Source organism: Cydia amplana, chromosome 4 (genome assembly GCF_948474715.1).
Source record: "Cydia amplana chromosome 4, ilCydAmpl1.1, whole genome shotgun sequence".
Taxonomy (NCBI): Eukaryota; Metazoa; Arthropoda; class Insecta; order Lepidoptera; family Tortricidae; genus Cydia; species Cydia amplana.
In genome coordinates, this window is record NC_086072.1 from 11805522 (window position 1) to 11820165 (window position 14644).

General features: G+C 37.1%; 1 protein-coding gene across 1 annotated transcript; it reads left to right on the plus strand.

The window, feature by feature from the left end:
* Positions 1-5009: 5009 nt before the first annotated feature.
* Positions 5010-14021, plus strand: LOC134647243 (uncharacterized). Its single transcript, XM_063501512.1, has 6 exons — positions 5010-5160; positions 5279-5448; positions 11277-11347; positions 11800-11939; positions 12205-12354; positions 13810-14021. The coding sequence occupies exons 1-6, from the start codon at positions 5094-5096 to the stop codon at positions 13959-13961; spliced, it is 750 nt and encodes a 249-aa protein (XP_063357582.1). The 5' UTR covers positions 5010-5093; the 3' UTR covers positions 13962-14021.
* Positions 14022-14644: the final 623 nt, after the last annotated feature.

Here is a 14644-nt window from a genome sequence, read left to right on the forward strand (position 1 = left end):
TATTTTTAAAAAATAATAACTCCTGTATTTGCTCTTCGTAATACCATTTAGTGAAGTGGAACTTCTAAAGAAGACTACAGTTTTGTGAAGGACGTTTTTTTTTTGTTAATTAAAAAAAAACTACTAGTACCTACCTACTGAAATAACTTCATATAAATGTCCTGTAATGATACCTACCCGTTTATCGCTCGCTCTACATTATACTTATAAGCTTTAGGTGCTCTCTGGTCGCAAACAAAGTGTACACAATTTAAACGCAACGGGATTTTTTAAATATCGCTCAGTAAGACTAATAGCTTTTTGAAAGATGAAAAAACGATCCTTCTGTGTTGAATATGGGTTAACGACGGTTATTTATCACTGAGCCCGAATTGTATCGTGTACGAAGTTGTAACAACAAGATATCCCATTTTGATTTAAATTAACATGTGATGTGAAAAGGTTTTTGCTAAGGTACTGACCAAATATAATTGATGATTCATTTTCACCGCAAGACGAGGAGAGATAAATAAACATTAAACAGTCATGTAAGAAAATATACAGGGCGCCAGCCTTTCAATGTTGACGAACTTTCGAGAAATTTAATTTGCTTATTTTTATTTCCGATGCCCGCAAAGGGATCAATTCTGTCATGGCATGTAATTAATTACTTAAAGAGAGTCATTTTTTTCGGCTTTCACTGACCAATATTTTTTTTGCATTAGGTACATAAGTATATTGTAACTAACCTTTTTATTGATTTTTTGTTTTTGTTTTTAAATTAGTAACAAATTATAACTAATATGCTAAAACAACGTTGTTTCTATATTTTTGGCCTGGGGTGGAAATGTAAAATAAATTTGCATATATATTTAATGAAAATACGCACGTTTTAAGGCATTTATCAATGGGCTATCAGTTGCCTGAAATATGATTTTTTTTATTTCTTATTTTCTTAGAAAGAAATTAGTTGTTTGTTCAAGTACACTACCTTTTACACTATAATTTATACTTAAATCCAATCTTTATGAAAATATTTTAACTTAGTTGAAGACTTCTTTGCATTAAATCTCCTTTTATTCGTATAAACTGTATAAAGGGAATTTTCAAGTGGGAAGGTAGATTGTTTGTTGTAGTGTTTGTCTTGGTCGTAAAAAAGTCGATCGGAATGCCGATACCAAATATTGCGACGTGAGTGGAACGAGCCCGATTATGGGCCTACTTATATTTAAGCGTACGACATTAGCGTCATTAATCTTTGCATCCCGTTATGTCAATCCCGTCAATCAACGGGCCAGCGCGTATCTAAATATTACTCGTTCGAGACGTCGTCGATAGCCGACTTATGTTAGCAGATGAGACGAAATTGCGGTTCAGGTTAATCAACATGTACTCGTATACCAATAAAATAACAGTAATAGTAATAATTAATTGTTTTTAAGGGAAAAATTTAATCAAGATAGGTTTACAGCAACTACCGCAATAAATTTTTAAGGATGTCCTATACTTGACACGGCCAATCCCTATGACTATCATTTTTGTATGGAGCGTAACTGTCAAAATTTCACATTTTTCTAGACTTTTTTTGGTACCTACTTAACAACCCATTTTTTAATTTAGAAATGTAACAATTAAGTAATATAAATACGGTAAAAACCTAGAATCCGAAACTAATACTTAATACAATTTTTGTTTGTTAATATAAACGCCTACGATATTTTGCGTATTTAATTTATAATAAAGTAACTTTGCCTTTAGTTTTCTGTTAGGTTTTTTGTACCCGAAAACAAGGTATTGCGTTCCATTGGCGGTTAAGGGTAGTGGGACTAGTGGGGCAGCTCTTATACATATATATAGTTGGTCAAACCAAATTTGTCAGGAAATAAGAACAACAAAAACTATTCTCATCTTTTTCTTTTGGGTGCTAGTACTAGTGTAAGACAAAGATAGTATGATTCTCTCTGTCTATGTTTGAAATGAGACGGTCCTTTGACAAACTTTATTGTATACTTATTAGGCATATCGTGAATCGTGAAAATCATTGTCTCGTTCGCTGAGTCGAAGGGGCCGGGCTCCTATTTCTGGACAGTTTGCCTTTCGGGCATATGAAGCAATTAGGTACTATCCTACTACTGGTTTAATGTGACTACACCGTCAAAACATTACACAGGAATTGACCCGGGTTCAAACAATATGTCACCGTGTTTCGTTTCAGCTAGTGTACTGTACTATCATTTTAATCTCCGTGCAATAACATTGATCAAAGCTGATCATTATCGAAGCAATTTCGTGGTGATGATCATATTATTGCCATCGGTTAATGAGCATCCGATTTCATTGGACCTGCGAGTTGTCAGTCAACACCTGTGTACTAAACAAAGTATTGGTTTTAGCAACGAAATTATGAATTGGGTTAAAATAATTTTAGCTATTTCAAGTTTGCCCAACGTACTTTTCTCCGGATGGCATCCTCTAAGTAAGTATAGGTATTCGGAAATTAGTTTCACATTATACCGTATTTATTGCACTTAACAGTTAGCATAGAGGCCAAAACTAATTAGAAACAAATCCTTATGGCCTGGGGCTCCATAGAAAACCAGCGCTGTGGTATTTATGCCAGAGCATATGCTGAGTCGTGTCCTTTTGTAGCCACTATAGCGGCGCCAAAATTTATTTTTTAGTAGTTACCTATCTTACTCCTTTTTCTTTTATTTTTCACTTTGCTGGTGGACTTGTCTATTTTTGTTTAACATTTACTTTAACAATTACCCTGTATTTGCTTTAAGTGTTTAGTGAGTAAGTTCTTCTCTCTTTTTTGTAACTGAAGTGGCGCTGTAACTAACTATTACGGCTCAGCGACCCAAAGAGGATCTTGGCCTCCGAAACGAGAGCACATCACTTTTCCCGATCCTGCGCCGTTTCCTGCCAATTATCGGCTTGAAGCTGACGCAGATCCGCTTCCACACTGTCCCCCCAGCGGTATCTGGGCCGACCTACCGGGCGGCCACCAGTCGGTCTTCCCAGGTACGCCCTCTTGGCAGCTCGGTCCTCTCCCATTCTCAATAGGTGACCGAACCAGCGAAGTCTGTGGGATTTCGTTTCGCCGATGATGTTGGGTCCGGCCACCAACTCCTCGATTTCGGCATTCCTCGTTATCCGCCACGTGCCGTTGTCTCTCTTGATAGGTTTCAGGATCTTATGAAAGAGGCGCTGTACGTAGAAGGTTTTTACAATAAATTACTTTCTTCTTTCTTTCAGTGACTTCTTCTTATTTCTATGGTAACAAATAGTAGTTTATGCAACAGTGATATAATAAGGGTTCTTAAAATTCAAGGGTCGAAGTTACAAAACGAGACGTAGTCGAGTTTTGTAAAAAAAGACCCGAGAATTTTAAGAACCAATTATGAGCTGTTGCATACATTACTTTTTCTATGACAGCTGCAGCAAAAAAAAAGTTTTTATTAAAAAAAGTTATTATTTAAAAAAAATTGAGTTATTATTTAAAAAAAAAAAGAGTTATTATTGTAAATGAAAACATACCTCTTTCAATCAAGATGATCGGAACTTGTATCTTTAAAAAAAATAAAGCAGTTGTATTATACTCATAAGATGACTGCTAGCAGTCATCTTATGAGCCTATAGACAAATCATTCAAATGACATTGCTTTAGATATCACTGTCAGTCATTTAATTGACACATTTAAGTGCTGGAGTAGAAAAAGTATGTTATGTTATACATTGGGCCATTTTGGCCGTCACAATATTTCAAGTATTATCGTTTAGGATACTTGTTTTCTTTTATGATATCTACCAGTTTGTTGTGTGGGAGCCCCACTTAAATATACTTTTTTAGTATTTGTTGTTATAGCGGCAACAGAAATACATCATCTGTGAAAATTTCAATTGTAGCTATCACGGTTCACGAGTTACAGCCTGGTGATAGACAGACATCGACAGACAGACGGACAGCGTAGTCTTAGTAATAGGGTCCCGTTTTTACCCTTTGGGCACGGAACCCTAAAAGGGTCAATAATAATCGCTGGAGATATTTTGCTCGATCGATATTGTAACCTTTGAACTTGAGATCGTGTTGTCCATATATTGTGCATATATACGATAGAGCAGGAGCTGGAGTTATATACCTACCTAAGTTATAGGTACATACTAACCCTGAACGGTCAGTTGTCGAACTACATATGTACCATAGAGTTCAAAATTTGTATTGTAGGTGCATGGTAGCTACCTAATATTTTTTTGGCTGTTAACGCTACTCCGTGCAAATATTTACGCTACACGCGTTACACCTGCGCACAGACAAGCATATGCACATTAAAAATGAAAACAATGTGTTTCTAATTTGACAAAGAAGTGTAGGTTCCTACGGTAATTAGCAGTTATAGCTGGAGAGCTGGTAGACATTTTAGAGTAGGTATTTGAGGCAAACTGGAAATTTATCTAATTTTTTTTTACTTTTTGCAAAACAATTTTGCACGCGTCTGGCATTGGCAAGGTTAAAGACCCTACCAAATGTTCTAGCATATTATTTTTATTACTCTTTAGATATATATTTCAACTTAAATTAAATTACAGATTGCCTCAAAAACATTTTTGGGCAAATAAAAAAACTTTACAAATATAAGCGTTGATTTAGCCCCGCTACCCCCCTGCCAGACCTGCAGTTCTGAGTTAGGGTATGATAGGAGAAGTAAGTATGACAAATTTACAGCTTGCCTCAAATACCTACTCTAAAATATCTGCCAGCTCTCGGACCATTAGCAGTTAGAGGGGTCCCAAAGCTGACTTTTGATCCAGGAAGCAAGTTTTCCATCCATCGCATTCATTTATAAGAAAAAGCTTTTTTAACTGATTTTAGTTAATAAGACGAGGAAAATAACCGCAGTTTAGTGATGTAATGGTTATGTATTCCGAACACCTAGTAAATGACATTGAAGGCAGGGTTTACGCAATTAAAGCGACCAAGCAGGTCGGCGCAGCGTCAGAATAGGTAGCGCACTTGGTCACCGTGGTTCGCTGCGCAACTCTTGCAAAAATATTAAATAAGTAAATGTAGTAAATAAATATTAAGTTGCCCATACGAGTGGTTAGTTGAAGCGATGTCTTTCAAAGGTGTTTTGTTTTTGCTGACTGCGTTACGTGTTGGTTACGGTTCAGTTGATCTGGGTACGGTTGTTTGTTAATTCTTAGTGTAATACCGGTCTTCTTAAGTAGGTTTAATAGTTATAATAACATTATATATTTGTTTATACGAAATATAAATGTCCGTTTTGTTTTATAACAGGAAAATTCCTGAAGATATGTGATAGAAATGCTGTCGATGTGAACGATTGCCTAGTGGAAGCCATCCAGAAGGGTATTGTGGATATGGCTGGAGGTCTCAAAGACCTTGACGTGCCTCCTTTGGACCCTAATCACGAGAAAGAAATTCGAATAATGTACCAGAGGAATCAGGTAAGTGTCAACTGCTTTAGCGGAAAGTACTTACACAATATTTCAATTTCGGATTCGCGCGCGTTTTAACAATTTAGTCTTAACAAAATTAGCTGATTAATGTTAAAATTAAAGCTTCTTTCTAACCTAAACCTACTTTAACCTGGCACTTAATTAAAATGGTAATTAAATAGTTAGCACCTGTGATACGTTTCCGCGATAGCCAAGTTGTAATAACATTAAATGACAATGTGAAATGATTGTTGGACCATTTACTCATCTAACTGGCAATGTAATGACAGTAATGATATGTTTCACTTGCAAGCTGTAGGTGACACTGCAATTATCCTTCCACAAACGTCTCATCAGCTCACTATCCTTAATTTCATGTTTTTCTTTATAATAATTTCTGCTATTTTCAGGACTTCCGTGTAAAGATAAGAATCACTTTATTCAAGTACATAGGATCTGTTGGATCGCTTTTGCATCGTCAATGTCTACATTTTATGTAAATCATGTAAACACGTAACTAAATATTACGGTAATTTTCCGAACTAGAAATATATATCTATTATAAAACACGTGTTCTCATCACTCCGTTTTTTGCCTGGTCTGTCCTTATTTGATATTCAGAAATTGTTTGTCGGTGCATACAAATAATAAAATTAATAAGGTGCAGCGGGGCAAATTCGACTGGTAATTATAAAGTACAACTTTGACTACCGAAAACTAACTATCGACAGCATAAGTACTGACAATTGAAAAAAAAAGTAAAGTAGTTAGTAAAAATTTACTGACAATTGATTGGCTTCATACTGTAGATTAGTTATCTGGGTTTAATTTTTTCAGACTCACATCCATAAATGTTGAGTCTGTATGTATACTTTAAAATGAGCATTTTATATAAAAAGCGGCCAAGTGCGAGTCGGACTCGCCCATGAAGGGTTCCGTATTCAGCGAATTTATGACGTATTAAAAAAAAACTACTTACTAGATCTCGTTCAAACCAATTTTCGGTGGAAGTTTGCATGGTAATATTGGTAATGTACATCATATATTTTTTTTAGTTTTATCATTCTCTTATTTTAGAAGTTACAGGGGGGGGGAGGACACACATTTTACCACTTTGGAAGTGTCTCTCGCGCAAACTATTCAGTTTAGAAAAAAATGATATTAGAAACCTCAATATCATTTTTGAAGACCTATCCATAGATACCCCACACGTATGGGTTTGATGAAAAAAAATTTTTGAGTTTCAGTTCTAAGTATGGGGAACCCCCAAAATTTATTGTTTTTTTTCTATTTTTGTGTGAAAATCTTAATGCGGTTCACATAATACATCTACTTACCAAGTTTCAACAGTATAGTTCTTATAGTTTCGGAAAAAAGTGGCTGTGACATACGGACGGACAGACAGACGGACAGACGGACGGACAGACAGACAGACATGACGAATCTATAAGGGTTCCGTTTTTTGCCATTTGGCTACGGAACCCTAAAAACGCAAAAATAATTGTAATTATCCTGCCGAGGGACAATTACAACTATTGATAATAAGTTTCGTCACAGTAAACTTGCACAGCTAATCCTGAGCTCATGTGGTTAGTCATGGCGTAAGTAAGGGGTCTAAATTGAACCCGTTTTTTTATTTATTTAAACTTTATTGCACAAAAGAAAACTTATCGTACAAAAGGCGGACTTAATGCCAAAAGCATTTTATGTAGCTACGAAGACTTATAATATTTTAGCGGGGTAATTTCAGCTGGTCTCTATAGTAAATAGTGACGGGCCTCGTGGGTACATATTAAAAATCAGTCTAATTTGTCTACAGGTATACACACCTTTTTTTTCCTTTTATCTCCGATAAAAAAAACTTAAATTAGGTACTATACTATACTATACTATAATTTAGTGTAAAATTTGACGCATAATAAAATAAAAATATAGTCCTCTACAGAGTCAGTATTTTTCATGAAGTATTTACATCGATAAAAACCTCGAATCGTGTACATCACTAGTGTTTTTAATTTCATATAAAATATGGGGGGTAATTTCACCTACCAAATAGTCGAAATTAGCCGACATCTCAATTTTAGAGGGTTAATTTAAAGTTTAAACTATCGCCAAATCGAAAACGAAATAGCCGCGTAAATCACAGAGCATTCGGTCTATCAAAACCATATACAGGCTGGATGCAGTCTAAAAATAAAAAAGAATACTTACTTGCTTTTTTGTAGAAGAAGCGGTGGTGGCCGAGTGGACCTGACGTCCGAATTTCAATTCTGAAGTCACTGGTTCATATCCTGGCTCGTACCAATGAGTTTTTCGGAACTTATGTACCTACGGAATATCATTTGTTATTTACCACTAGTTTTTTGGTGAAGGAAAACATCATGAGGAAATCTGAATACATCTACGAAGAAATTCAAAGGTGTAGGCTGTATGTGTAGTCCCCAACCCGCATTGGGCATCATCGTAACATTATAGGTAATCAAATAAGAACTTGTTTATTAGGATTCAAACCCGCGACCTCCGCTCCTTTTCCGATATCTGGACATATATCATTGGCCTTAGCGTCTAATGCAGACGATTTATGGCGTAAAACCGGAGAAATATCCTATTACACCGCCTGGGACGAAATTAAGGAAACGCAGGGATGCCCAGCACCTGCATTACCCTCTCAGCTTCACTGTCTTATCCCACAGGAAAGGCGGGCCAATACGTGTGGAGACAGGTCAGCTGCAGGAATCTGCCGCTTATTTCAGGTTGGACCCTACTCGCGCCTTACGGAAACTCCATTCCGGACATATATGACACCATAGTTAATCATGTAAAACATGGAAGATGTTTCGATTAGTTGAAATTTTCCGCAGTTAGGATTGCCCCGCTGCACCTTACCTGTTTGTAGACATTCGAAAAAAAAAAAACTAATTTATTCTAATTAGGTACCTTTGCATTAGGTATGTCGAATAGTTACATTTATTGGTGGATGTTTTGGTGTCACGATATTTTAGTTTTTTATTCGTTTTCTTATGTTCGTTTGTGTCATAATTTTTGAAGTGAAAACTTCTTTAGCGGCGCTGGGCACTTTTTGAGGTAGGGAAAAAATGATAAACTCGAGACAGCGTTAGGCGATCACGTGACCGTAAGGCGATCACGTGACCGTAAGGTTTAGATGGCCACTCATTTAGATGGCATTTAAATCAATAAAGAAAAACTCAATGACATTACATGAAAAAGGTTCTAATCTTGTACGGGCTGAAATACGAGGATCTCACAGTTACATTCTAACTTTATATTAGTTTATATCACTCAAATATAATTCAATAAAGCTACATCTTGATGAAATCGCTAATAAAAGTGAACTCTAGTACTGGCGAATAAAACTCAAAATATCATGACCAAATATTTAGATGCGAGGTCTGCAAGGTAACTTTACAATTTCTATTCGAAATTTAAACAATTAACGCTACAAATTTATGCTCACTGGCCAGCAATTTCGGAACTAAAGTTTTTCAATAGAAAGGAGGATGGGTCAATTATACATAGTGCTGCAGACATTTGGACTAGTCATTGAGTTTTCACTTCTGTCGGCACTCCCGGAGTGCAACCCGTTGTTTTTTTTTAAACAGAGATTTGACAAGTCTCATCATACAAAAAAATTATATAAAAAAACCTTTCCAATGGTATGTCGCTTATTCTTATTGGTTCATAGGCCAGTGTCCATAAAAATCTGCCCATCCTCCTTTGTGAACAAGTTCGATACCTAATAGGTACCTACCTATGTACCTATAATTTTTTTGGCGCGTCGTTTTTTGGAAAATGTTCAATAGATTAGATATAGCGAAAATTGGCACAAAGGACTTAAACGCTTTTTCAGACCAAGGACGGTCACGGAACGAAAAAAGTTTTACATAACAGTACGGCTACCATCAGCTTGGCACTGACATAAACGCTATCGAGAACGTAATTTACTTTCTATACATCTTGCTCGTACTCGCATATTAGTGCGAACGAGATGTATAGAAAGTAAATTACGTTCTCGATAGCGTATAAGTATGTCAGTTTTGACACTGTCAGTGACTCATGGTACGGGTTCTGATAACTATACCTTGGTCATTGGTACAGAAATTAGCTAAGATCATCAGACTCGTCACAGATGTTTAAAATTCATATTATAGCATTTGCTTGCATTATTTTGTTATGATTGGATAACGATGATAATATGGACTTGCAATAATATAACAGCTTCCAAGATACCATTCATTGACATAAAAGTCAAGGCCTTCTATACGTTGCTTACCCTTCACTATGCAAACCGTAATATGGAACGCAATGAGAGACACAAAAGTGGTACATATTCTTCATCTTTTAAACTAGGTACCTCCCTATTTTTTTCCCTAAAAAAAAACCATGTTCCTATTTGTAACCGTCTTCAAGTCACAGTTTCGCTATGTCAATTATGTAGTTAACATTCGCAGCATATAAATATTATACTTGAATTGAAAGGGGTCGAATCGACCCGATGCCACAGTGTACGTGTTAATTCATTTAACAGGTTCATTGACCTTTCTAGTAAAGAAACTTTGAAAGACATTTGAAATAGCCTTTACATAATTGACAAATAATGTCATCATAAAGTCGACTTTTGCTTGCTATAGAGACATTTAATCGAAATATCGTGAAAAGTCCAGTACGGATATGATGGTCGTTCTTGTCTACGTGACAGCGTGATAAAACGGTGTCCGTCACTTTCTTTCCCACGGTGTTAAACAGTGACAGTTATTTTATCACGTGGATAAAGATGGATAAAGCTATCCATAATAGGCTGGCTGAAAAAGAGTCGTGGCGCCCGTAAATTCCGCTGGTTGCACATTGATCCAACTAAAACTGGGACTTCTACGTGAGGTGAATAGTCATTTATTTATTCATTACGTTAGTAATTATTACACATTGCATTATGCCACTTCCATGAATTTAACGACTTGTCTGGCCAGTCGGTAGTGACTCAACTAAGTTTTAATCTTGCATGTTATTTTAGTAAAACACTAATACTAGTAGGTATTAAATAGCCTTGGTTCATTCAAGAACAGGACATAAGCCCTGAGACTAGAACTCGTATCGGTATCTAAAGGCATGATGTAGCAGGTAACAAGTCTCGTATGTGTACCTAACCTACGTGGGTTGAATTACCAAGTAAAGCTTTTGACCTTCATGTACTGGTTATTGGAACAAATTAAGATGTAACATTAAGTACCCTTATTATAGAATATCCATGTGGGTCAGATGAATAATGAATGCAACAGAAGCGTAACATTCTTGCTATCCTTGGCTCTAATAACGTTAATGCATTTATAACAGCAGTCATATGATATAGGTAAAAATTAGATAACATTATCCCGTGGCTAGGGCAGCATGGGCATTAGATCAGCTTTATAAGTATGTACATAATCCTAAGTACTTACTTATATAGTAGGTACCTATTTTAAAACTGTCATGCGTGTGGCCGATATAGCTGCCAACGCACACGATTTACAGATTAGAGTTATTGTGGAAAGAGAAGAATCATAGAATGTATTGGTTTCCTTCTATAGCTCTTCTCTTTCTGCACATACTCGATCTAGTGAGTAGTGACTGTGCAAGTTTGTATAGAAAGAGTTTACTGCCTGGTAAATAGGACTGCACTTTTAGAAGTGACAGCGGTGTCGAGACGGAGGGACTATCTGATTAGATTTAATACTATTTTATCTATTGTTTAAATAATTTCAATAATTAAATTAGCTATTACCGCTAATCTGTGTTAAATATGTTAAATGAATCATGAATTAAGATTTTTCTCTGTTTTACAGATTTTCGTCAGGATGAGCATGAAGGATATTTATGTAGAGGGGTTGAAAGCAAGTACTGTCCACGATGCTAGGTTGGTTGGTACCAAATTATTTATTTTATACTGATGAATGTCACAGAGTACGAATTAGTCTTGGTAATACGGTAAAGGAATTTAATTTCAGTACCATTTCGATACATCATATGACTTAAGGAAGTGACAGAGAACGAACCGTGAGTCAAATACTTTCGAATTGTAAATAGATATTACTTACCTGATTTATCCTCCTAAGGCCCTGCCATACAAGACACTAATCCAAAATTTGCTAGAAAATTTTAACCTACAGTGTAGGAAATAGAGTTGAAATTGTACGAAACAAAAGAAATGCAACTCTATTCCGATTGAAAATCACTTAAATTACCTACTTATGTATATCGAACGTAATAAGTATTATAGGTAGGACAATGGACCGTGAACCTTACGGTTGAAGAAGTATTAAATATTGAAAATGAATTTTAGATAGGGTTAATTATTGCTGTTTGCAGATTACGTGCGGATGAGGACAGATTCCACCTAGAAGTGGATATGACGACGCCGCGAGTTTTCGTCCAAGGAAACTATTTTGGAGAAGGGCGATTCAACTCGCTTACATTCAACGCAACTGGAATGTTCAACACTACCATGAGTAAGTAAATTGTTATACACAATAAGTACCGGAAGAAAATAGGTAGGTATACTTATACTTACGTAAAATTGTTGAAGTAGGAATGGGCTGGTTGTATTGACCGCAGAACGGATACATATCTGTTCGGGTTCAAAAGTATCATCTTCATGTTCATCATAGACTCCATTCTTGCAAGGCGACGTTTGATGTGGCAAACGAACCAGAATAGACGCAATAGGTACAGTCATCATGCAGGTAATGTAAATAATCGTATAATTTATTGCAGCTGATCTGGTGTACACCTGGAAGTTGGACGGGGTCCCGGAAAAACGAGACAACGAGACCTACATCAGGATCAAGTCATTCTACATGCGGCCTGATTTAGGGAGCTTGGAGTCCTACGTGTCCAATGATATTCCCGAGAGTCAGGCTATAAGTACGTACCTACCTATACTGTTGTTCTGTTTAATCTTTCTCGTACCTAAGTATTGCAATTTGAAAAATTAAATGCTTTATTTCTTACTTTTGATCATATTTATCGAGTTGAGCACATTTGGTTTATGTTGATGATATTAGAGAACGGATAATGACGTTGATTTGTAAAACAATTACCTAATATATAATTATAATGTAATAAAAAACCGGCCAAGTGCGAGTCGGACTCGCGCACGGAGGGTTTCGCACCATCAACAAAAATAGAGCAAAACAAGCAAAAAAAAACAAGCAAAAAATCGGTCACCCATCCAAGTACTGACCCCGCCCGACGTTGCTTAACTTCGGTCAAAAATCACGTTTGTTATTGTATGGGAGCCCCACTTAAATCTTTATTTTATTCTGTTTTTAGTATTTGTTGTTATAGCGGCAACAGAAATACATCATCTGTAAAAATGTCAACTGTCGAGCTATCAAGGTTCGTGAGATACAGCCTGGTGACAGACGGACGAACGGACGGACGGATGGACAGCGGAGTCTTAGTAATAGGGTCCCGTTTTTACCCTTTGGGTACGGAACCCTAAAAACGATATCACTTGTTGAGCCAGTATAACCCAAGAAAAAAATCAAGGAAGTCTCATAGTTATAATTAGGTGTCAGCTACATTTTTTACAATAATTTACCGCCTTTTTCTACTGAAAAACTTGGTTTGCCAGACGATAGAGACCTTGCGTGTTGGAGCATCTGCAATCTCATGACCTGAGGGCCGAACCAAGTTCGACATGTTGCCTCTCTGTCGCACGTGTAAATTCGTACGTAAGTGTGACAGGGAGGCAACACGTCGAACGTAGTTCGCGGTAGGCCCTCTGAATCGAAAGACGCTTTTAAGCAGGCCGCGTAGCTTACGTGTCAATCGCTAATGCTCCGTAGCGATTGAAACGCAACTGTCACTGTCGCACTAATATGGAAGAGTGATAGAGAGACACAAAGCGATTCGATGGCGAAGCGATAGCGATTGTCACCTTGGCTAGGCCGGCAGGTGCTGCCCCCTACACTTATTATGCTGGCTCTATTTCGCATAGTAGGGTCTGCCATTTAGTGGGTTGAATCTAAATATGGAAGCTTGACATGTTTCGCGCCAATGACTAGGGAGCTTCTGTGCTGCCGTCTACAGTTCATGCACGCTCCCTATACTTGCTAACTACCTTTTAACCATCGTGAGCGCGGACTTCTGGCCGAAGGGAATGGTGTTTCGGCGGTTCCGTGGGAATCTGCCAAATCCTATCACCGGAACATGCGACACAACAGAAAACCACTGTGTTGGCCGTGTTGCCGAAATAATTTTTAGCTTGTAAGATTTTTATTATTGTATGCATGTTAGTTTGTATGGTATGTATCTATGGGCCTTAGTTGCCTGACAATAAATGATATTTAATTTAATTTAAATGTTCTCTTCCAGTCCAGCTAGCGAACAACTTCGCGAACTCGAACTGGCGGCCGCTGTACCGCGAGCTGCTGCCGTACGCGCAGGCCAACTGGAACAAGATAGGCGTCAGGATCGCGAACAAACTGTTCCTCAAAGTGCCCTACGATAAAATGTTCCCGGCTTAGGTTATTTTTTATATTTTCGGTTAAGGTTATTTTGTAAATATATTAATTATAATAAATATAGTTTAATTTTATAGATATTCATTGTTATTTTTTTGGTGAAATATTAGTTTACTTAAGTAATACATCATCACATCATCATTTTCCTAGCGTTGTCATGGGCGTCATGGCATTTTGCCACGACTTGGCTAGCTCCCTATAGTAGGCAGCTGAGTAACCTAATCCCAAGAATTGGCACAGGCACTAAGTTTTTACGAAATTGACTGTCTTCTAAATTAGAAAGTACCCAAGCGAGTACGTTGGTAAATAAATCTCAAATAATATTTCGTAGGTATGTAGGTACATAAGTCTCAAGAAACTCATTGGTGGATTAAATAAAGTTAATCCATTGATTAGTGTATTGATTAGTGAGCCGCCAGAACCTTGGAGGATATAATCAAACGGAGACGCCATGTCTGTAATTTTCTGTACAAAACAGTCTGCCGATTTTTGCGGGGGAGGGGAACGTCAAATGTATGCGTAACGTAAAAATAGCCATGTCAGATAAACGTCAGTGCATACATTGTGTATGACCGTTGGCCGCCTATTTTCGACAGAGGGGAAAGCCTGTTAATGGCTACTCCGTTTAGTTGTATCCTCCAAGGCCAGAACGGATAAATGGACGCTCCACAAAGCTAACAGACGGA

What these genes read in the sequence shown, in the direction of transcription:
- LOC134647243 (XM_063501512.1), top strand. Translation starts at nt 5,094, where the DNA reads ATGTCTTTCAAAGGTGTTTTGTTTTTGCTGACTGCGTTACGTGTTGGT. An exon ending in AGTACTGTCCACGATGCTAG is followed by an intron (nt 11,348 to 11,799) that starts GTTGGTTGGTAC and finishes TGCTGTTTGCAG; the next exon opens with ATTACGTGCGGATGAGGACA. An exon ending in TCCCGAGAGTCAGGCTATAA is followed by an intron (nt 12,355 to 13,809) that starts GTACGTACCTAC and finishes GTTCTCTTCCAG; the next exon opens with TCCAGCTAGCGAACAACTTC.